This window comes from Saccopteryx bilineata, chromosome 3 (genome assembly GCF_036850765.1).
Source record: "Saccopteryx bilineata isolate mSacBil1 chromosome 3, mSacBil1_pri_phased_curated, whole genome shotgun sequence".
Classification (NCBI taxonomy): Eukaryota; Metazoa; Chordata; class Mammalia; order Chiroptera; family Emballonuridae; genus Saccopteryx; species Saccopteryx bilineata.
The window spans coordinates 17966711-17989994 of record NC_089492.1 but is presented as its reverse complement, the minus strand read 5'-3'; the positions used below and the strand labels follow the sequence as shown (position 1 = coordinate 17989994).

General features: G+C 44.8%; 1 protein-coding gene across 2 annotated transcripts in view; it reads right to left on the bottom strand.

Annotated features, from left to right (window-relative positions):
• Positions 1 to 5036: 5036 nt before the first annotated feature.
• The window catches only part of SAMD12 (sterile alpha motif domain containing 12), a 392266-nt gene continuing 374018 nt past the window's right edge, over positions 5037 to 23284 (bottom strand). For both annotated transcript variants that reach the window (XM_066265772.1, XM_066265774.1), the window contains one exon: positions 5037 to 13379. In XM_066265772.1, the coding sequence (XP_066121869.1) occupies positions 13357 to 13379 (23 nt within the window). In that variant the 3' untranslated portion in view covers positions 5037 to 13356. The remainder of the gene's footprint in view (positions 13380 to 23284) is intronic.

The following is a 23284-nucleotide window of genomic DNA, read 5'->3' as shown; positions in this document are numbered from 1 at the left end:
TCAACCTCCCCGTCTTCGTTACTGTAGACACACACACACGTACACACACAGCCCCACAATTATATACACACACACACACACACACACACACACACACACACACCAACACACTTTCAGCTGGGAGTTAGTGGGGATCTTTCAGAATCCTTTTTTAAAATATAGCTCTGTATTCAGCCTCCTCTAACTCCCCTAATCTAACTTTTGAAAAGGGTGTCATTCAAGGAAGAATACCCGAAGTGTCAAGTGTAATACTCCTTGTTCTTTTCTTTACATTCTTTGAATGGCTTCTTTTTCCCCCCCTTAGTTCCAGGGCGTCCAAGAATAATTTTAAAAAAGATTTTTGGCTTACCCAATAAAAATCAATACCTTTTCGTGTCAGTGAAGTTACCAACTGTGGGCCTCTGCTTGTGCAATTGCTTAAATTGTGGTCCAAGTTCTTGTTTCCTTTGAAAATCTGCCATCATACGTGTGTGAGAAAAAAAACCATGTGAAATAAAATGTCTTCTTCAGTCCTAAGAAGGAAAGGAAGCTATAGTGGGCTGAAGCTTCTAGATTTTTCATGTCTGCTTACTCCTCTTTGAAAGCAAAACTGCAGGCACGATGGTTAACAAGTTATAATTAGGCTTAACATATTGTTCTGCAAGGGCATACTGGAGTCCATCTGTCCCAAACTCAACAATAGTCCAACAAGAAAAGCTAAAGTCCAGAGGTATGGGAGCCGTGACCAAAGTCAGGCGACTTGTCCCCTCGTCATTCCACACTGGTGGCAGAGCTGTGGCAGGACGGGCTCACAGGGTTGACCTGCAGTAGCTTCTCTCTCATTATTTTTATTAATAGAAGTTAGCAGTTTGGTTTTAGCCCACTCTCTGGCCCGTGGGCCTCTATCACCCTCTTCGGATCCCCTCTCCCTCCCCTGCCTTTTGCAGTACTGTACTTCATTCCCGAGTGGCTTCATACTCACCTGGTTGAGATAACATATTACCATCAAGCTAATGATTAACTTAGACCAGCATTTGCAAAAGTGCTTGTTCCATGGATTGTTTGTTGGTATTCTCTGGGGCAAAATAGTTGAAGCTTCTTCGAATTTTGAAAATGCTACATGTAACAAATGGGTGTAATTATTTCCTGCAAGACTTCTCAGAGCCTTTTTTTTTTTTTGGTATTTTTCTGAGGCTGGAAACGGGGAGGCAGTCAGACAGACTCCCGCATGCGCCCGACCGGGATCCACCCGGCACGCCCGCCAGGGGGCAATGCTCTGCCCATCCGGGGTGTCGCTCTGTTGCAACCAGAGCTACTCTAGCACCTGAGGCAGAGGCCACAGAGCCATCCTCAGCGCCCGGGCCATCTTTGCTCCAATGGAGCCTCGGCTGCAGGAGAGGAAGAGAGAGACAGAGAGGAAGGAGAGGGGGAGGGGTGGAGAAGCAGATGGGCGCTTCTCCTGTGTGCCCTGGCTGGGAATCGAACCCGGGACTTCCGCACGCCAGGCTGACGCTCTACCACTGAGCCAACCGGCCAGGGCCCTCAGAGCCTTTAATACACTGATGTGCATCGTAAACCTCTAGGAGGGTGGTAAAGTACCTGCGTTGCGGTTCAGAGCTTACCTGACATGGAACTCTCCACTGTCCCAGGGTCGGAGGAGGACAGGGGTTTAGGTTATTAGCCTTCCAGGTATATTTGCATTTTTAGTAAGGGATTCTTACTAAAAGGAAGAAACTGAACTCTTATTTCTCTACCTTAGGATGTAAGATTTCTAACCCTTTGAGTAGTACGAACGTTCATGTATGTCCTCACTCAAAGGGTTAAGAGAATACACTACTGAAAGTGTTAAGGACAGGAAAAAATGTCCTTCATCTCTATGTCACCAACCCAGTACCATGCACAATTCCTCACGCAAAGCACAAATCACACACGATCCATCAGTGTTTGCTAAATGAATAAACAAAAAGACTGACAGCCCCCTAAGACTTACTTTCTGGATGCAGAATTTGAGCCATCAATGGAAACCACATTAACCTGTTACTCTTCATTTTTTGATCATCTAGACTATGGTTCTGCTGCAAGACCTATTAAAAATTGATAAATGCAATCATTAAAAGATATGGTACTATAACATCTTTTCCTCTTCCTCGCTCACTCAAGGAAAGCTAATATTTACTAGCTTTTGTGAGACAGAATCAGGGCAGGAGGTGTAGAAACACACAGCAGGAGAGGCAGAATGGGAAAATCACATGGCAATGGGCTGAGAAAAGAGAAGGGGAAATGGAGGAAGAGAGTACAGAGAGGGGGGACGAGAACCAGCCAAGTCTGGGGGACGGGACAGTCCTTGGCTGAGAGTCCAGAGCGGCAGAGGGAGAAAGATTTGGGGGAAGAAAGGGGAGTGGCCATGTTTGGATGGATAATGAGGGTGATGGAGACGGGAAGAAGGATTCTGAAGATGCACACACCCAGATAATCTGCTTTGGAAGGTTCATGAAGGACAAAGGAAACTCTGGGAATGTCTTCATATATATATTTTTGGACAACAGGGCCTTTACACAACATGCCTACACACCATATATATATATTATATTATATAAAATATAATATATATAAGATATATAATAGATATATAATAAAAATAAAAAGGACAGGGCCTTCCCCTGGAGACTGGGCGATGTGAGTACTTCATCGTGTTTGGGTGACACTGTCGAAAGGACAGGGATATGAGGAAAACAACAGGACCTTAGCAAGTTTTCCATCTTGCATCACAATGGGGACATTGTTATCGGTGAACCAACTGCATATAGTTTTCATGACCCATTTCCACCTTACATCTCCCCAGTTTTCCATAAAAACAGAAGAATGTAGGTGCTTTTGTTAAAGCTTATTTTTAGTTAATTTTTCAATATATGTTCAAAATCATGAAAAGCTATTTTACCATGTACATATAAGTCATAAAAATAGATTTATGTGAAAGAGAAAGTACTGACAATCTAGATGATTTTATAATCGCCGTAAGAAACTTCCTCTACTGGGGATAGCATTCTCTGGCACAAAATACTTATCACTGCAGTGTATGTTTGCTAGGCTTTAAGGAGGGATATTGCAGGATTCTACGATTCTGCATGATCCTAGGTCAACAAATTATTTTGGTGGCCTCAACTGAGCTTCTCACTGACACCACGGTCCTTGACCCAAATATGGCCACCATGTTTTCTCAGGCAAGTACAAGTTCCCAAAATACTGAGACACCAGGAAAAGTGTTCTTTGTCTGACAAAGTGATTTCTAGGGCAATCTGCCTACTTCCAGCACCAGCTACCTGAAACTACCTAGGTAACCTCAGAGCTTTCACCTACTTCAGATACACATCCGGCTTCAGCCTTTATTACTCTGAGTTAATCTGCCTAATGCAGTGTTAGTACCATTACTAGGCTCAGCAGAAGGAGGAACATAGGCCGGGAAGCACATGGCACCAAATTCAAGTCAGTTCATCTAACATTTATTGAGCAATTACTATGTGCCAAGAGATGGGAATCAAACACAAATGCGTCCCACCTTACAGAGAGGAAAAGGGTAAGAGGGGTTGGAGGAGGAGATTGAGATGGGACCACACGGCAGAGAGAATGTGAAGAGACAGAGGGAGAGAAAGGTAAGGCTGAAAAAAATAAAAATAAAAACAAGACACACACTCAGGAAGGGAGTGATAAGTGAAAAGCAGAGAGCTGATGGAGGAAAAGAAAATAAAATGGTAAGAGAAAGAGACAAGAAGAGAAGGAACGGTCAGGCATAATCCAGGAAAGATGGAGACAAAGAAAAGGTTGGGAGTGGGGCTCCACGTTTACATCTTCTAAAGAGGGTGACTGACAAAAAGCTTGCTCCATTTCTCTGTGTTCTTAGTCTCTACAACAATCTGGGAGGAAATTGTGCTTTTAGAGTTGCCAGGTGTGTAGGCAGACTTAGAAGGTTGATACAGTAAATCAGTAAGCTAGCCTAAAAGGTTATTGTAGGTTTTGCTTTTGGCAATCTTTTCTGGGGGAAAAACTCCTCCAAACCTAGATTTACAGTAAACATGTAATAATAATAATAATAATGATAATAATAAAAAAGGTATGGGTGTTTTCTTTCTTTTTCATGCAATTTGTAAGTGCCTCTTCCTATCTGGGGAAGGAGTGTGTCTCTAGTGTAACTTGAGGCAAGTCACCAGAGTCAGAAGAGTCATCGTGAGTGTAAGGACTCATTAAGATGTCTCCTTAACGGAAGGGAAGGCAAGACGGTAGTTCCCAGCAGGCAACGCGGTCTTGTTTATATGTGGTGCACCATGTGAATCGGTGTATTGTTTTTTGTAATTCGAGAAAAAAAAAAACCAAACACGTTTAGCATCTTTTAAATCCATGGTTGAGAGAGGGGTGTACCCAGAGTTTTGCCGACCTCGAGGACGAGCTGTGCCGAATCAGCTTGGGAGAGCTGGTTTCCAATCCCAGATCTCTGGGCAGATGTTACCGAAGGGCAGGATCTCTTTAGATAAGATACCGATAGCTTAGCCCTGGTCACCCCCTGAGAGAGATGGAGACGCAGGAGCCAGACATGTCATCAATCATGCTTTATGTGCACTGAAGACTAGAGAGTGAGAGAGAATTGGCGGCTCCAGAACCATGGTCTCATCTCTTTCCAGGGTGTTCCATATCCGGGGGTGAAGAGAACTGTGTGCTCTGCCCAGCCGCGCTCTGCGCTGACGCTTCCTGCCCTCACAGCGCTCACACTGGTGGGATTTGGTGCTGGGGGAATTCAGTGTGCCCGGAGCTGGAGGGAGGCCACCAATTCATTTCACATATATTATTTCTCCAGGAAACACAGCATAATTGAGGACAATTTTCCACCATGAATTGCATCATTACCTAACACAGGGAAAGTGAATCACTGTTAACTTTTCTTTTTTATTTTTCTTTTTGCAAAGCTGATGAGCTGAAGAAAATAGAAATAAAAAGTTTAATGTAATTTTTTTTTCTTCCCAAGGATGTATGTAAAAAATCAGAGAATCAAAACACTTTTACACGGTAATAGAAATCCTGCATTTTAATACATGGCCATGCACATCTGGAGTCAAGGAACACGGAATACAAAATAGTCAAATGTACAAAATGAGAAAGCAGGTTTTCAGGCCCAACAGAGATCATGCTCACAGATACAGGGGGCAACAGTCTGTACAGTTTCACATCCATCAGTTTAAAAAGATCATGCCCCCCCATTCTTTTTCTGAGGACAGCCCCAAACAGAAGGAAACGTTATACGAAAATAGAAGGGAGACCCAAAGGGAACTGGACAGTGGATAGCTGCTTAAGATACAGAAATCGGTGGTTCGGACTTGCGGTGCACAACAACCCTTACGTCTAGAGGAAAAACTGCTAAACGTTGTGTGCCCTGGAGATCCAGGGAACTAAAGTGAACATCCAACAGAAAAGGCACTCGTATTTCTCCACCTAACATGTTTGTGTCTTCCTAAGTCCGGTCGTGGGGGTGTTCCCAGGGTGCATAGAAACAAACCACCATTGTGGGCAATGAATAAAGAAAATCCTAATTTAATTAGCCACTCTTAGGGGACTAAGGGAATTCAGACTGCTGGTTTAACTGCTCGCAGAAGGAAGCTAGGAAAGATGTCTACCATCGACACAATGGCTTTTGTGTTAGGACTGTGCTTGTATAGCTCACATTTGTCAGTGTTCGTAAAAAAGTGAACCAGGTTTGGTGTTTGTTTGTTTTTTTCCCTTCATACACTATTGAGAGCACTGGTCTTATACAATACATTCATTTCATTGCGTGGTTTTTGTCCTTCTTTCTTAGAACAAATGCTAATACGCTAGATCTCATCAAGAAGTTCGATATGGCTCTCCACTCCCCGTGATACTTGATTTGTCAGTTTCACGCTCACTCGTGTGGGTCTTCTCCAACCCGGGGACCCACGATCTTCGCCTGCATCACGCCAAGCCTGAGGCTCTCTCCCTCGGCTCAGTCCAGCGCTCAGCACCTTCAGGAAGCGGAGGAGTCAGGGTGAATGAATGCCTTGGCTACAGGCTCTGTAGACCAGCCCTCAAATATTGGAATTAGCACGTGCGGGCAAAATGCTGATTGTTATGTTCTTATCATTCTTAAATTTTTTTTTAATCCCCAAAATGGAGCCTTAGTAATAATAGCCACTGAGGAGAAGGCAGAGAAAAGGCTTACTGATGAAAGCCCGAAGTCCAGTCACCATGAGAATCACAGAAAGATTGTTGGTACAGGAGAGTTTCTTCCCTTAACTCAGTTCAGCCTCCGAACAATCCCACCTGCTCAGGTGGGGCAGCTGGCATCCCAACCAGACGTGCAGAGGTCCAGAGAGATGGGGGGTTTCTATTGAAATCAAATATTCTGGCCTTGGCCGGTGGGTGGTGGCTCAGTGGATAGAGTGTCAGCTTGGTGTATGGACGTCCCAGGTTCCGATTCCTGATCAGGGCACACTGGAGAAGCAACCATCTGCTCCCCACCCACCTCCTGTTCTTTTCCTCTTCCCCTCCCACAGCCAGTAGCTGGATGGATTCGAGCATGGCCTCAGGTGCTGAAGATAGCTCCATTGGAGCACATCAGCCTCAGGAGCTACATTAGCTCAGTACTTGAGCATTGGCCCTTGATGGGGTTGCCGAGTAGATCCCGGTCAGGGTGCATGTGGGAGTCTGCCTCACCATCTCCCCTCCTCTCATCTCAAAAAAAAAAAAAAAAATTCAAGTATCCTTCCCCTTTGTTAGAGCCGTGCCTGTGTCCACAAAGTCTCAAGAATAACTCACGTATATAAACCACAACAGATCAATATTTTCTTTTCTCGGGTACTTTTGACGGCTAATAAGTAATTTTGTAACAATATTGATCTTTTTCTAAAGTTCTGTGTGCAGCGATTTCATGTAGTGCCTAATGGTATTAAAGCGCCGGAGTAACTGGAGCCCCAGTAGTATGATTTAGTGACACATGCGTTTTGGTGGGATTAGTTTCAAAACATTTGTGCTGGCTTGGCTTTTCAGCAGATGAGTTGCTTCTTTGCCGACCATGACCGACACTTACAGGGCCAAGTCAAGAACATGGCATCATTCAGCTCTCTGCAACGTGAGCTCCTTCCCCTGGTTCAACCACCATCCCCTCAAATACGACCATGTAAGGATGGCCTTGTTCTACTTACTGGTGGGGGAAAGACAGTGGTAGAGAGATCACTCTGAGTCCCAGAGAGGTTTCAAACTGCCAAAAGACCAGGTTAAACGAGGGTATAACTTCTCTTTCTGGTGATTGGAGATGACTATTGAGTTACAATGAAAAGAGACCAAGGGGCCAGTGTTCAAACATGAATACCCCTCCCCCCATATTCTCTTTTTAAGTTTTACATCTATAAACAGGGGCCTTCCGATGTGCACCTGGTTATGCACTGCCAAACCTCTGCAGCTGCTATGTGGGGAGATATATACTCTTGGTCTTCTCTTGAATATGTGGTCTGGGAATGAGGCATGAGGACTGTCAACAGCTGCTGCAGAAAGCACAGTGGCACCCAATGCACACACAAATGCAATTGATTTTGGTAAAAAAAAAAAAAAGGAAATATACATAAAGAATTAGAGTTGATTTAGAGCTCATATAATTAAGAATCATGACTGTGCTCAGTTCAAATCCTGTTTTTGGAATGACGCTCCCGAAGGTGTGTTCACGGCAGTTGTACTCTTTCAGAGGGAGGCCGGGCTAACCTCTGGGGACACGGGAGATGATCACCACCAGCTTGTGGAACGGGACAGGAGCAGGCACTGGATGCTCGAGCCATTGAATGACAAGCAATTTTTCTTCAAGGTTATATCACAAAATCAGTTCCCCCAGCCTGAGAGAAGTAACAATCTACTAAGGATCCCTCGTTTTATAATTTTTAAAAAAGAGTCAAGCATGTGAATACATTTTCATAGAATTTGTGATGAAATTCAGGACACAGACAGATCCACGTGCTCTCGGACATCGCCCTTAGAGTTCCACGTCTGGTGGCTGCGCGTGTGCTGACGAAGCAAGGCCACAGGACGGCAGCCCACTTCCTTCCTTCGGTTCAAATGACTGAAACTTACAAGGCTGTCAACAACGCAGAAGGCAACAAGCAGAATCTTCAGTGTCTTAAACGTTTAGGTCTACATCTCCAATTTGGGATTAATTCAACCATCTCCTGCTATCCCCATAGAAATAGTAGGGCTGTTTCTATCACTCTGCACTCTAGGCAGAAAGGCTCGGATTAATGAGCCTTTCCAAGACGCATGTAAATGTCTGAGGTTTGGAACACAACAAAAACGAAACAAACAAAGAAATGGATCTCCCAAACCATTGGGTCCAAATGTGAAAAGAATGTTGTACAATCAGAAATAAGGTCTAAGTCCCCACAACACTGAAGAGTATGTGAACCAGTCAACTGCACTTCAATGTGATTCATATGGTTACTTTGAAATTTTCGTATTAGGTCTATGTTGCCAGTGCCTATGTTCTAATGCTTGATGCATTTGTGGAAAGAGGGATATGAAGTAAGAATGCTTGGAGCTCTCCAAGATTTTAAAATAGCCTTTTTGTGGCTACTGAGACTCCAGATTGACAGAGCAAGTCATTCCTCGGTCTTTGTGCTGTGGGGTAGGAGGTCTACAACTGGCCCCATACCCAATCCCCTTTATTATTTGTCACAGGTGAATTGTACCCGAAACATTTTAAGATCTCAGGAACAGTGCTTGCGCCTGACCCAGCATTTTCCCTGCAGGGCCAAGATGATGGCCAGAACAAAGCAGTGCTGAGACCACCCCTCCAGCCACCTTCCCGAGCGAGAATCTGCAGGAAAGTATCTCTTTATTTCAGTCTTTTTCTTTTGTGGCCGAACCTCCCTGTGCACCTGGCCAGCTTTTCCTTAAGCTTCCCACAGGTGGTTAGCTTTCAAAAGAATGTCTCTGCACTAGAAGGAGTCATCAGAGCAGAACAATGGGAACACAGCCTTCTCTGACCTTGAAGTTGGGCAGCGACACCAGAAATCATGCGCATTGATGAGGCAGGATTCCTGCCTCATCAGACAGTGTGCTGGCTGCAGGATTAGATGCAGATCTAAGGAGATTAAGGGGGCAGTGCTTGTCTTTGAAATAGAGACCCTCCTCGCCTTCCCAAGCTGTGCCCTGAGCGGAGGCAGCTTCTGGCCTTGTCCTCCTTTGTGGTCACCTGGGCCTTATTTTGATTAGTCGCATTGACCAACCATCTCGAGGAGACGAGAATCTCCGTCTCACTGGTGTTCGGCGGCAACCATTCACCGAGATCAAGCTCACGAAGGAATTACCAGTCAGTATTGTTTGAATTCTTTATAGAATACTTGAAATCTACCTACAGAACTTAGGTTAAAAGAAGAGATTAAAAAAAAAATCACTAACAAAGCCTAAAAGTGGGGTGGAGAGAGCCGAGGGAAAGGTGAATTAAGACAGCCTTTAAGGCCTGAAGAAATGTATGTCATTTTCAAAGATTAGATGTTCAAAAGAGACGATGGCAGCTTTAAATCTGGTTGTCAAGTAACAAAATTGCCCTAAAGAATGCAGAGGAAAACACCACACAGAATGCACCGGAAAGAGGAGGTTCTGGTGAAACTAAAGGGCTATATGGGGTCTTAAAAACTTTTCTTCCATGAGAGGTTTTATGTGCCTATCCACAATTAAGCGATGTTTGTAGACAAAAAAAGACATTTGCGAGTAAGGGGGGAGTAAATCATTTGAGTTTATCCTGAGTCTATTTCCTCACCTAAGGTTGATATTCCTTCTCCCCTTGCATGTTAAAAAAAGGTAGAATTCCCTCGGAACTAAGGACTACAGGCCTTTGTCTGGGCAACTGAGAAGTGATTCTGGAGAGAGCCGTGTGCTGCTTACCCATATTTTGGAGGTAGCTGTCAGGGGTGTGGGAACACACCTCACAGAGCCTGAGCAGGGGTTTGAAGACATGCCTTACCCACAAAGAAAGCTCACAGGGGTCCCTCTATTCCTGGGTGTGTCCTAAACCACTGAAGTGATCTGCTTTTCACCCCAGCAGAACCTGGCTATTCTGCATATTTAAATTTAGCTCCGGAGCTGGAAGAAGTTAATCTCCTGGGCACCTGAGGGTGTCTGGTAATTATTCATTTCTGTTCATTCCTAAGAGTGCCTTTCCTGTCTATGTGGGGGTGTCAGCCTTTTAATAAGAGGCGTAGCACAGATTTAAGGAAGAAGTTAGGCATCAACCGTCCTTGGTCATCAACAGATTTATCTCGGACCTCCCTGTCTCCAGCTTCCTACCAACCTACACTCACCCAGACGTTTCCGAGCTGCTGGGAGCTCAGATTTCCCACACACAGCTTGGGAAGGAAGGTAGCACAGCAGAAAGTGAGTAATTGTGGATTGACACGTAACAACCCCAGTGTGTAAATTGGATCATTGCTCCATGTTGCTGGTTTAGCTCGTGACTGCTCAGATTTTAGGCTACCATGTTTTCAAAACTATCCCCCGAAATGATGTCAGACAGAGGTGGACAGTTTGGTAAGCGGTAGTAGTTCACCTGCAAATAGGTGGTACTTGCCAGGAATTAAGGCTTTTTTTTTTGTGTGTGTGTGTGTGTGTGTGTGACAGAGACAGTCAGAGAGAGGGACAGACAGGGATGGACAGACAGGAAGAGAGAGAGATGAGAAGCATCAATTCTCTGTTGCGGTTCCTTAGTTGTTCATTGATTGCTTTCTCATATGTGCCTTGCCCACGGGGCTACAGCAGACTGAGTGACTCCTTGCTCGAGCCAGCAACCTTGAGCTCAAGCTGGTGAGCCTTGCTCAAACCAGATGAGTCTGCACTCAAGCTGGCGACCTCGGGGTCTCGAACCTGGGTCCTCCATATCCCAGTCCAATGCTCTATCCACTGTGTCAACACCTGGTCAGACTCATTGTCTTTAAAAAAAAAATTTTTTTTTTTACTCTTTTCTATTTTCATCTTCACCCACCACCCCTTTGGAATTTTCCAGCACTCTTTTGACTCAAAAAAAAATAAAAATAAAAAAAAAGCTAGGAAACTCAGCTTATTTAATTGTTCAGAACATACTCTGCAAAAGCCAAGGTAGGTAAGGATGAACTACCATCATTTAATGAACATCGGCACTGCTGAGCATGGCCAGTTATCCAAGGGTGTTAGCCGTGGTCTCAGAATGTCTCTGGCTAAACCAATCAAGTCCCAGCTACACTATCTCAGCACCTGGCTAGTTTTTGGGTGCAGCAGCCCCCAATTCTGTGTCCCCAGCGCTAGTCCCTGTCTGTCCTACGTTACTCTGTTGGGAGGGGGGTGGAGGGGGGAATGTAGTCTGAATGCTTTCATTATGGAAAAGGTGGGGTAGGAACAGTGTTTGGAAGGTAGAGATATTTCGTAAGGGCAGGGAGAGTCTGCCTTGTCCACTGTTGCCACCCCAGCGCAATGTTTGGCACATAGTAGGTGCTCAGCAGATGCTTGCTGAGTAAAGAAAGGAACGAGAGGAGGAGGAAACCCTGCCATTGGAACTGAATCCCCACTGGGGATTGGGATGTTATCGCCACGGGCCCTGGTGGCCAGGGTTTGGCTCCCCAATTCTGAGTTTGTAAAGAACTGTGGTCTACTGAGGGCCCAGTGGTCCTGTTGCTAACCCATTGAAGGGCCAGATCTTGGTGGTAGCTGAAAGCCCTCTGAGTTCCCTCCTGGAAGTCCCCTTGTTTGGCACTACAGCCTGCCCGGCCTGGGGTGAGTCATCCAGCTGGGTGACTCGCCCCAGTCACATTGGGATCTCTCTCTTCTTCCCTGCCAGGTTTCCAAATCTCAGTGTAAGTCCTTCTTTCACTGGGCTGTGATTCCCCGAGACCCCCAGGGGAGGCAAAATGTGGGAGGGTGCGTCTGGAGACCCCTTAGAATGCAAGGCTTGCTTGTGCTGGCGGGGTCCCAGTGCGGTTATACATATTCATAGAAAAGTCTATGATGCCTGTCAGTCCAGGCTAAGGCCAGGGGCATACCAAACACACTTTGCTGAGCTTTTGATTTAGCCTAATTTGTATTTTCAGGAAAAAAAAGAAATGCTAAAGCATTATTTAGGGTCAGTCAATATGGACATTTTTCTAATGCTTCAAGATAAGCAATAAATAACAAGATTGGCCTTTTTCCCAGGACTGTGCTTTGTTGTAAGACATAGTGAAAAAATTAATTAGGTGCGGGTATAATCCTGGAAAGGATTAACAAGGACTCGTAGGTTCTCTGTTGAGGAAGGAACCTGGTGGGGTTGGGTCCTTTTCCTTCTGTAGGCATGCAGGAGTCACCTGCTGTTTCGTTCTGCTCTTTCCAGAGGGCTGTGACGAACCTGACCTAGAAAGCCTCCCATCAGATCAACAGGAAGACTGCATTCTGCTGCCCTTCACATCAACCCGCCATGGTCTTTGATTAGAAGAAGGCCATTTCCCTCTTTTTTTTTTCTTGGAAAGAGCTCTTCTGTAGACAGCAAGGGTTGTGCACACTGGCCCAGAAGCCTCTCGTGTGGGAGTGGCCATGTGGCACGTGGTTAAGTTGTCGCTAGGTGGAGCAACCAGGAGCTAAGATAATACCATCAGCCACTTCCACTTCCCTTTGGGATCCAGTTGTTCAGTCAAGTGTCAAGAGGTGAAGTCTAACAGTATTGTGGCCATATTTACACCAATCTACCATAAACAATGGGGGAGATGCTGGGAGTGGAGTGTCTCGGACAGTCGGAGCCAGAGATAGGACAAGATTGTTAAGAAAAAAGAAAACCGTTGTTTTCGCACAGGCACTGCACGTGCTGATGCGTTCCGGTGTCATGCCCTCCCGTAAAGTGCTTACGAGTCGGACAGAACGCCTTCAGATGTCGTAACTAACACAACCGAGACATGTTGACATTCCTACCGGGGCATAATACGGTCAACACTTCCACCGAGACTGCAGAACTGCTGTAATTTTTTTTCTAACACATCATGCCATCTGCACACATAATAAAAGAATCCAGTAGTTGCCATGCTAACACAGGACTTCTAGTGAAGGGCACAGACAGCTCCCCGTGGGGCGCGTGAGTTATGCACAGTGATGTAAACTGGAAGCAATCTTCCAGCGCATGGTCTGCCAATGACCGCTTGCAACGAGCTGGCACTACGTATTATGCACCTCATTTTAAGATCCACAGCAAACTAAGATTTTCCAAAGCCCATCGGTTAATCTGGTGAATCTGTCAACACTCCAATGGTTATCTTCTGGCAGAGCCATGGGTTAGTCCTTCTGTGAAGAGCAGGTCATGTTCATATCAACTGGCAGGACGGCAGCTTGGGAGGCTCACCACGTTTATGGAGAACCCTCAGTTGAGGCTGCAAGAGGAAACAGGGGAAGAAGACACAATCAGTTTTTTCTTTATGTGCCCAGGTTCTGGGTGAAGCAGTTACACTATTCAAAAAAACACACAAACCGCTAACATCCTTAGGTCAAAGAGAAAGTTCTAGTAAAGATACTGGTCAGTCTACTCCAGACAAATAATGGTGGCTTGAATTCTTGATATGTCCTTCTACCACCTGGCAGAGCATGGAAGACATCCATCGCAGGGATAGGCAAGGTTGCCTGTGTTAACCTAAAAATAAAAGGCCTTTCAAAGTGAGAGGCAACCAGCATTTATTTGAGATGAAACTAGAAAAGAATCACTATTCAGGAAAGCACTGATTCAGGCAGAAGCCCAGATAGTGTTCCGATTAGTTGATAAAGGCAATGGGTATTTATGAGAAAGGGAAGGGGAACAGTTATATCAGTAGAAGGAAGGCATTTCTATTGGGGCAGATAAGCTCACAGAGTGATACTAATTCAGAATAGCAATTTAAATGTTCAGGCCTGTAGTCATCAGAGAGTAGCCATCATATCTGCTTTCTTGTTATCCTTGCAAATAGTTCTTTGGGGCACGACGTCTCTTTAGGCCCAGACTGAAGTTTACTTTCTATTTTAAGATTCCAAGGTTTGAGGGATAAGACACAAGGTAGTTCCCCTGACATGGCAGCCCCAGCTCTACGTGAGAGAGGTTCCGTTGATTCTTATTTACTGAATGGTTTTTATTTTTTGACACCTGAAAGCGAGGGAAGAACCGGAGCTCTGGAACTGGCATCCAGCCCTGACAGGGCTGTGGTTTGGGAAACCATTTCATACATGACAGGGTTTCATGAATTACTTAATATGGAAAAGAACAGATTGGGAACTGTGTGAAGGCATTTTGGGGGGGGGGTGTTCATTCATCAGGAAGCTTTCCTGGGACATAACTTGGAAGGAAACATTGGAAGTAGTGGGTCTGAGCTTCCAGGTTTGCTGGTTGGAAAGTGAGGTTGGCTGAGCAGGTTGGAGACTAGACAGACAGTTGTTAACATCTGTCCAGAGACCAACCCAGTTGAAATCCAACCCTGCTTTTGCCCTTGGGAATCCTGGTGTAGATCTTGATTTTCTCAATTTGTCTAATTTTTTATTTTCTAATTTTCCTAGTATTTTATCTGGGTTCTCCCAGTTCCTATAAACAGATCCTCATTTATTAGTTAAAAGTAGGCATGCAATCTGATGTTGGCTGAGAAAAATCTCAATATTGGCTTTGCTTGACACACAATATTAGTGCAAAATGAGAGTGGATAGCAAGAGTTCTTGGTGTTAAAAACAAATCTACCCAGGTTTCCAAACTGGCTCTTTAAACCATGAGGGAATGCACAATTCATAAGCACATGTTTGATTAAAACTTGCTGTTTTTGAGAAATAGCAAAAACAAAAGTACGGTACTGTGTAAGCATATTAAATACAGAACAGGAATGCGCAGTACTGAGAAGACTGTAAGAAAAGGAGAATACTAACATATGGCTGATGGCACTGCAAACTGGAGAAACTGCCAATTTATTAAGTAACTATTAAAAATTCATACTCCTTGACTAAGTGATCCCATTCTAGGAGTATATCCTAAGGAAATAATCTAAAAAAAATGAAAGAAGCTATGCATGCAAATATGTAACCTAGAGGTTATTTATAATAGTGAAAAAACTGGGGAAAAGCCAGTCTCCTATTGTCAAAAATTCAGGTTAAGTAAATTACTATGTGTTAACAAGAGGGATGATTACATGGCTGCGGAAGGAATAATTATGGTGATTATGCAGCAACATGGTAAACAGTTATGATATACGGCAGTACAAAACTTACACATATGCATAGAAAAGAGCTGTAGGTGAAATAATGAAAACGCTAGGCTTTTATTATTGTCTTTACAATATTCTGCAATACGACCACAAAATTGGGGCTCAAAAGAGTGCAGAGTTGATCCACAAGCACTGACTAACTAAAGCATCCCTGCTTATTTTCGCTTACTAATCGTACCTTGAAAATAAATACATCACGGTTTCATTAAAAGATAGGTCACTGGTATTAACTGACGGGGGGGGGGGGGATAGAAAACTGCGTGGATAAAAGCCTTCTGTCCTGGGCGACCAGCAAGGGAGCAGGACAGCCTGGAATAAGAATGACTTCTAGGAACCTGACGCAGTTCAGTGCGCTGAAGACTTGCCAAAGAGAGCTCTGGTAAACATAGGACCTCAGAAAAGTTTTATTCAGAATATCCTATAAAATAGAATTTAAAACTGAATAATGATAATACAGTCAACTCTACTTCACTACTTTACTTTGGATCCCAAGTCAGGACCGGTGAACACTTTTATCACAGTTATTGCTTCTCCAAATAACCATGTTTTCCATGGGAGTCTCTAATAGCTGATGGAAAGCAAACGTGTTTCACTTTAGCACGTAACAACACTTACAACCATGGATATGAGCTGAGCCCATCATACTTTAAAGCTCCTTCCTGTGGTCCCCTAATATATACTGCTCACATTAGGGGACATTTCAAAATGAATATGAAGTGATTAAAAAAAAAGAAGCATATGATTTGATTTTTTTTTTTTTACTAAACAAGTACATCAGAAAAGCAAACAAGTCAAAGAAAGTTGTCAGATTATGCAAATAAGATGCAAAACCAACTTCTATTTCATTGGTGAAAATGCACTATATACAAAAGGCTGAAAGTACTAGAGTATCTGCATGTTCCCTGATCCCCTAATTTTTATGAACTGTTTACTTCCTAGGATAGGTAAAATTACCCCCATTTTGTGGATAAGAAAACTGAGGCCCAGAGTTAGTATATATCCAAGATCACAGATTTGAGAAGATCAAATCTATCGCAAACTAAGTTGTGTCCCACTCTAGTAACATGCGGGAGTGACAAGAAGAAATACACAAAATAGAAGTATTCAGAGCCTTTCTCCTATCTTCTAAATAGAATTCTGTGTTTATTGATAAGTCCAATCAGCACAATATGGGTCCTGCTGGGCAGAGAAGAAAATTGGAGGGTAAGTTAATTTGTATAAGAAAGGTTATTATTGGAAAGAGCAAGATAGTCCTACAAGACATGAATACACACAGAAGTATAAGTCACAGAGAAACAGACTGGAGATTTAGGGAGAAACAAAGGAGATTTGGTTATGCTACCAAATGAGTGGGGACTTTGGAAGAGAAGAGTGTGCTATGGCACCATGCCCCCTAGACCAGTGGTTTTTAATGTTTTTACACTTGGGGACCCGGTTGAAAATAGGAGAATGATTTCAGGGACCACTAAGGCAGAAATTGCTCTGAGCATAAGTGACTTTGACTGAGATTGTAGTGTCTATAATCTTTACACAACAGCAGGGAGGTTCACTCCTTTGCGGTTGAAAAACACTGCCCTAGCCCATCTTCCCATGCAAGCAGTAGGCAGGGGTCCCCAAACTTTTTACACAGGGGGCCAGTTCACTGTCCCTCAAACTGTTGGAGGGCCGCCACATACAGTGCTCCTCTCACTGACCACCAATGAAAGAGGTGCCCCTTCCAGAAGTGCAGTGGGGGCCGGATAAATGGCTTCAGGGGGCCACATGTGGCCCGTGGGCCGTAGTTTGGGGATGCCTGCAGTAGAGCATTCATTGCTCTTTGATGCGTTTGCAGTTAGCTGAGTTTCTTTGGAAAGGGTCACCATGTTGAGTTGAGCTTTAAGTGGGAGCAAGAGGCCCCTCCCTGTTTACTTGGTTGAATGTGCAAGGTATGTGGCTAGAGGAAGGCTTAAAAAATGACTTTTTGTCACAGATGTATAGTGACGGGCTCTGCTGTCATCACTTCACTAGAGATTTTCAAAATCTGCAACAGGAATCAGGTAAATAAAGCTACAGCAGGTCAAATTGCAAAATGGAAGTTTGCATTAGATGGCTCTGCCTCTTCATGGGGGAGAGGAGATCTTTGAGAAGACACACTGTTTGGCCCCACCTCCTGGGCTCCGGCTCTCCCAGACTCCTTCTAGCTCCTCATATGCATTACCTCTGCCCATCCTTCCTCCTGCCTACAACGCCTTCCTTGCACACCCATTAACACTAGTGAATGCCTACCCTGCCATTTTTTTTAAGACCATGTCATGTAGCCCATTCCATACGAAGACGTCTTTAACCCAATATGCCCACGGGGGCATCTTAAATGTTTACCACCAACCGCACAACGGACACTTTATTGCAACCTCTCCCTCTCTCCTACACTTTCTGAGTGTGATGCCAATGTCTTCTTGTCGTGTGACTTCCTAATGCAAAATGCAGGGCCAGATATACCGATAGTGCTTGGTCAATGGTGAAATAAATGAAGGAGTGATGTTGAAGAGGAAGGGTTTCTCTCTCTGTCTCTCTCTGTCTCTCTCTGTCTCTCTCTCTTGGCTTAATTCCATACCTAATCATAGTCACAATCCAACCCTGTAGCTCAGGTCTGCCTGTAGAGAGGGCATTGCTCTGGCTTCCTGCTTTCCATCCGAGGTCTGCTCAGGGGACCCGTGCATGCTGGTGTTGGCTGTGCACGAACAAGCAGCTAACAGATAGTAAAGGACTCTTCCTCAAATCTCTGTTTGATGGGCTGACATTACTAGCTCGGGCACTGTGGGAACCAACCTCCACTTCAGTCCAGTGGCTTCAAAGTTCGGATGGCTAGGGAAATATTAGGGTCCAGTGGTGAAAAGCATGGGCACTGAAATTGAGGATCTGGGTTGACACCCTAAGCACATCACTTCCCAGTTCTGTGATGATGAAACATGAATTTCTCACTGTCTCCACCTGTCTGGTGGTGATCATAATCGCCACCTCACTGGGTTGCTGTGATGATAAAATGAGCTCATAGAAACCCCAGCCCTTCACATGGTGTTTGGCAAATAGTAAATGCCTGCTACTGTTTATTATTACTATCATTATTATTACAAATTCTAAAACATTCCTAGAGTAACTACACTTCTAAACAAGTCAGTGTTTCTGATGCCAAAGTTGGGGGCCAGGAAAAGGACACAGCGTGACTGGAGGTCAAGCCTTTGCACCTGCCAGACATAGATAACACTCCTCTCGCCTGCCAAGGCCACGGTCAACACTTCGCTTCTTCTCTCCCCTGACTGGACAGACATCCACAGACAGTTCCTTGATAAGCAGGGTTCACAGAAGAGGCAGGAAGGGGCTACAGGGAGGGGTGTCAGTCTCGCAGAGGATTCGGGAACGGATGCGGGACTGACCGTCCAGCTCCACTTTCCCTCTCCGGCGGCAAGGGGCCGAAGGGGCTGGCATGTCCGGAGAGAAGGGGAACTGTTGTGTGCCAGTAGCTTCACCTCTTTTGGGGGGCTGAAGGAAAGCAATAAGACTTCATCTCTGGAAAAGGTTGTGTAGTGTCTTCGATTCAAAAAGCAGAGCCATACTTTCTGTCAGTGTGATTTATGAGGAATTTGGGGTGGCCCTGAGCTGCACTTTGATGTGGGACTATCTATAGAAGGTGTGAGATGCACATTCCAAGGAGTGACTTCCATGGTGGTTCCCACATCACAGCAGATAACAAACAGAACTAAAGTTTATTGAGCAACTGCAGTTGTAGAGGCTGTCACTCATTGACTCCTCACCGCCAGCTCTGAGGCCTGAACTGCACTGCTCTTGTAACATACCTGGGAAAAACGAGGCCAAATTTACTAACTTGTCGCAGCCATACTGCTAGAAGGCATGGTGCTGAACCCAGATCTGTTCTTTTTCTTGTGTGTGTGTGACAGAGAAAGAGAGAGGGACAAACAGGGACAGACAGGAAGAGGCATCAAATCTTCATTGTGGCTCGTTGTTGCCGCTCCTCAGTTGTTCATTGATTGCTTTCATATGTGCCTTGACCGGGGGCTACAGCAAAGCAAGTGACTCCTTGCTCAAGCCAGTGACCTTGGGCTCAAGCCAGTGACCTTGGGCTCAAGCCAGCAACCTTTGGGCTCAAGCCAGCAACCACGGGGTCATGTCTATGATCCCACGCTCAAGCCAGCAACTCTGTGCTCAAACTGATAAGCCTGTGCTCAAGCCGGAGACCTCGGGATTTCAAAACTGAGTTCTCTGTGTCCCAGTCTGACACTCTGTCCACTGCGCCACTGCCTAGTTAGGCCAGATCTGTTCTTTCCACAAATTTCTCCTGACTCAACAGAAATGTGTTAGGGAAGCAAATTTCTTAACATAGGAGAGAAAGCGAGTGGCTGTGTTTGTTTAGTAGAATGCTCATCCAATGTGAATCCTATACTTAAGAGTGCCATAAATGGAGGTTGGACCCAGAGAAAGCACGCTTCTGTTTAACAGGCTAAAACTTTTTCTATGTTTAAAGAAACAGTTCGCAACCGAGTGCATCTGGCAACGTCAGAACACATTTTTTGATTGTCACAATTTGGAGGGGGTACTACTGGCATCTAATGGATATAAGCCAGGGACCCTGCTAAATAATCTAGACTAGGGCATAGGATAAGGCCCCCACCCCCACCCCGATTCAAAGAATTGTCAGCCTCAAACTGTAATAGTGCTGAGGCTGGTTTAGAGGATACAGGTCCTAGTTTATCTTCTCTTCCTGGGTGTGAGCCAAATACATCCCTCCTAAAATAGGCCAGGATAAAAACCAACTTATGTGTGCCACTTGTGCGCACAGGAAATAAGGCTAATTTCAAGCCTCCTTCCCTTCTTCTATTCGTCATTGCTCATTTTATTTGATTTTATATTCAATGTAATCAAAACCTCTAATACTAAATCATTTCCTAACTTTTAGAACTCTCACAGGCATGCCATTAGAAGAATTAAGATTGGATGATTTAAACAGGTATGCTCAATTAATTAATTAGTATGTATGGGACAAGTTAGGAGATAAAAAAAGAACAAAGGAAGATTTATGTGGCAATGAAACTAAACTGTGCTACCAGCCCGTTGGTGGGAAAAGTCACACACAGTCTCAGTTGTACTGGTTTCATTTCTGCCACTACTTACCCCTACTGACTGTTGAGGCGGGTGTTCGCCCTGAGAGTATGATTACAAAATCAACCCTGTCCTCTGACTACGTGAAGACTGAAGTCAGAACCTTAGGCCCGTGGGTATCAGGATGGCAGAGGACTTGGGCTAAGGGCAATAAAACATATAATGCACGCACACCTGTGACTTTCTTTAACCCCCAGTAAACCGGAAACCACAATGACTTTCCAGTGGTTAATTTTGTGCGTCAACTTGACTGATCCACAGGGTGACCACATGTTCGGTTAAACACTATTCTGAGTGTGTCTGGATGAGATCAATATCTGGATCGGTAGACAAATAAAGCAGACTTTCCTCTCTCCTGTGGGTGGTCCTCATCCAACCAACGAAGGCCTGAGTAGAACAATGGCTGAGTTAGCTAGAGTGGATTCTCTCTGTTGGTCTTTGAGTTGGGACATCAATTTTCTCCTGCCTTCGGACTTTAACCTACACCATCAGCCTTCCTGGGTCTCCACCCTACTGACCTCAGATCTTGGGTCTTCTTAACCTCCATAGTTGTGTGAGCCAATTCCTCTTTCTCTGACTCTCTAGATATCTACCCATAGATATAAGTATATAAATATGTCCCCTATTGGAGAACTAATATCTCTTATTGGTTCTGTTTCTTAGGAGAACATCAACTAACAGAATCTATAGAAAACAATGACCACAATAGCAAGCACTAGAGTTAGCCAAGAACTAACCTGGTTCCATTTTGCAGCAACTCGAGGAGGTAAACCCCATGACCCTCACCAGAGGCACACATAGGTGATACCGTGGGTTTCACTCTACATCGCTGCAATAAAGCGAGTATCCCGATAGGTAGAGGGTCTTGTGTCAGTTTGTAAAAAAATGCGTCCGTGAAGCACAATCAGATGAGGTCTACCTGTGTACAGGTGAAGAGAGTCAGGCTCGGGGAGACCAAGGATCCAACACAGGCCTCAGCCCTTTGGCCAGTCTGTGACTCTGTCAGGAGCCTGTGGATTCCAGAAGTTCTATGCAGGAAATTAGGGACCCCCAGACCCCATGAGAACATTTCCAGGTAACCATTTGTACCTAGACGGGATAGGAAGGCCTTGACATTTATCCCCTCCTCTCTTATTTCATTGTTTCAATTAGAATGTGATCAGCTCCTGATTATAAAAGGACTCTCTCTGCAGTTGACTCTGCAGTCCTCACTGGTTTGGGCTGACACCACTCCTTAGGAAGTCTGAGAAGGTTCACGAGATGACTGATGCTGATCACCATCACCATCACCGCCGCCACCACCATCACCACCCACACACTCACACTCACACTCACACTCACACTCTAAGAGACACTGTATGCAAACTATGCCTCTCTCTGCCTCAGCCCCAGAAACCCCCAGCAGCACTGTGCTTGTCCCTTACTGTTCAACTACAAGTAAGGCTGCTAGTCTACACTACGTGGCTCAAAACCCTCTTGGAAACTGACTCTGGCCCCTGTGGGTTATAAATTGAGTCTCTGGATTCCAGGATTTTAAGAACTCTGAGATTCTCAAACTTGACTGCAGCAGACTCATCTGAAAAAGGCTCTTACAATTTCTATTTCATCCAGCCTCCCTTCCTTCCCATTGACGAAGCCCATCCAGAGGGAGCTCTGGAAATCTCTGTTTAACCAGCAGCTCCGTGATTCTTATGAAGCCGGCTTGGCACAAATCCCTGGAAGGAACACCTATGTCTTTTCCCCAGTACTCAAATAGCAGTTACCTGTCCTCCAGACACAGAGCAATGGGTAGACAGTGGGGAAATGGGCTTATAGTCTTCTTTACTCCATATAATAAAATGCCAATATAATAGAGTGCAGTGATCCAAATATTGTGGTTTAGAAGGGTGCAGACAGGCATGGCAAGACCTGAGCAAGCTCTCCAAACCATTCCAAGTCCTGGGGACTTAGATAGCTTCCATCACCCGGTCTTGTTTAGTTTCCCCAGGTCGATCCATGCATCAATGAACCAGGTAGGGAAGCAACACTTATTCCGTTGGGCACTTACTAAAGTGCCCAACGTTTCCCTTGGGGGCTGTCAGACCTGCACAATCTGTATCATCGTATATATTGTTAGAATCACCTGATGACGTGTCTGTCTTTAGGCTAACGTCTCTGGAACTTGACTGTACCAGGAGAGCTTGATAAAGCACAGCTTTGAGGCACCAAATGGGAAGAATCCGATTCAGTTGGTCTGGAGTGGGTTTGTGACTTTGCATCTCTCGCCAGCTTACAGGGGACATGTATGTTACTAGTCTGAGATGCCACCATACAGAATCTCAGAGTGGAAGGGTGTGACAGAACAGTACTTCTCCCATTTTAACAAGATACACAAACAGACACTCTTTAAGCACCACTGCTCCTAACCTCAAGCTTCTTAGAGGAAAAAATATGCCTCATTCTTCTTTCTGAAGTATGAGGCGGTATGCCTGGACTATCGACAGTGCTCCTAAATGTTTGTTGAATGAATGAATGACTGTATGGTGAAAGCTACATGGGCTGAGGTTAGCAGTTTCCTAAATGAAGGGCAGAATTAGTTTGGGGGCCATAGCATTGTTCTCTAATGAGAACTGGTTTAGGAATTCCAGCATGTGCAAGTGTCTCAATCTATGAATTCTTGGCGATAAATTCAAGACACCTATCACAGTCAGTCTCAGGGCATGATTTCCCCGGGAAAACGGCAAAACCGCCCTCAACTTTATGGCTGCCTTGAACCGGAAGCCTGCTGACAATAGTAGCTACTACCTTCGCCACATGAATATGGATGACCCATTTCTGGGAGACAGTTTCCAGGCCAGATGCTCTCAGCAGGGCGGCATTTGTACAGCCAATTAGAGGCAACCCCAGTGATTCAATTCTATGCACTGGACAGA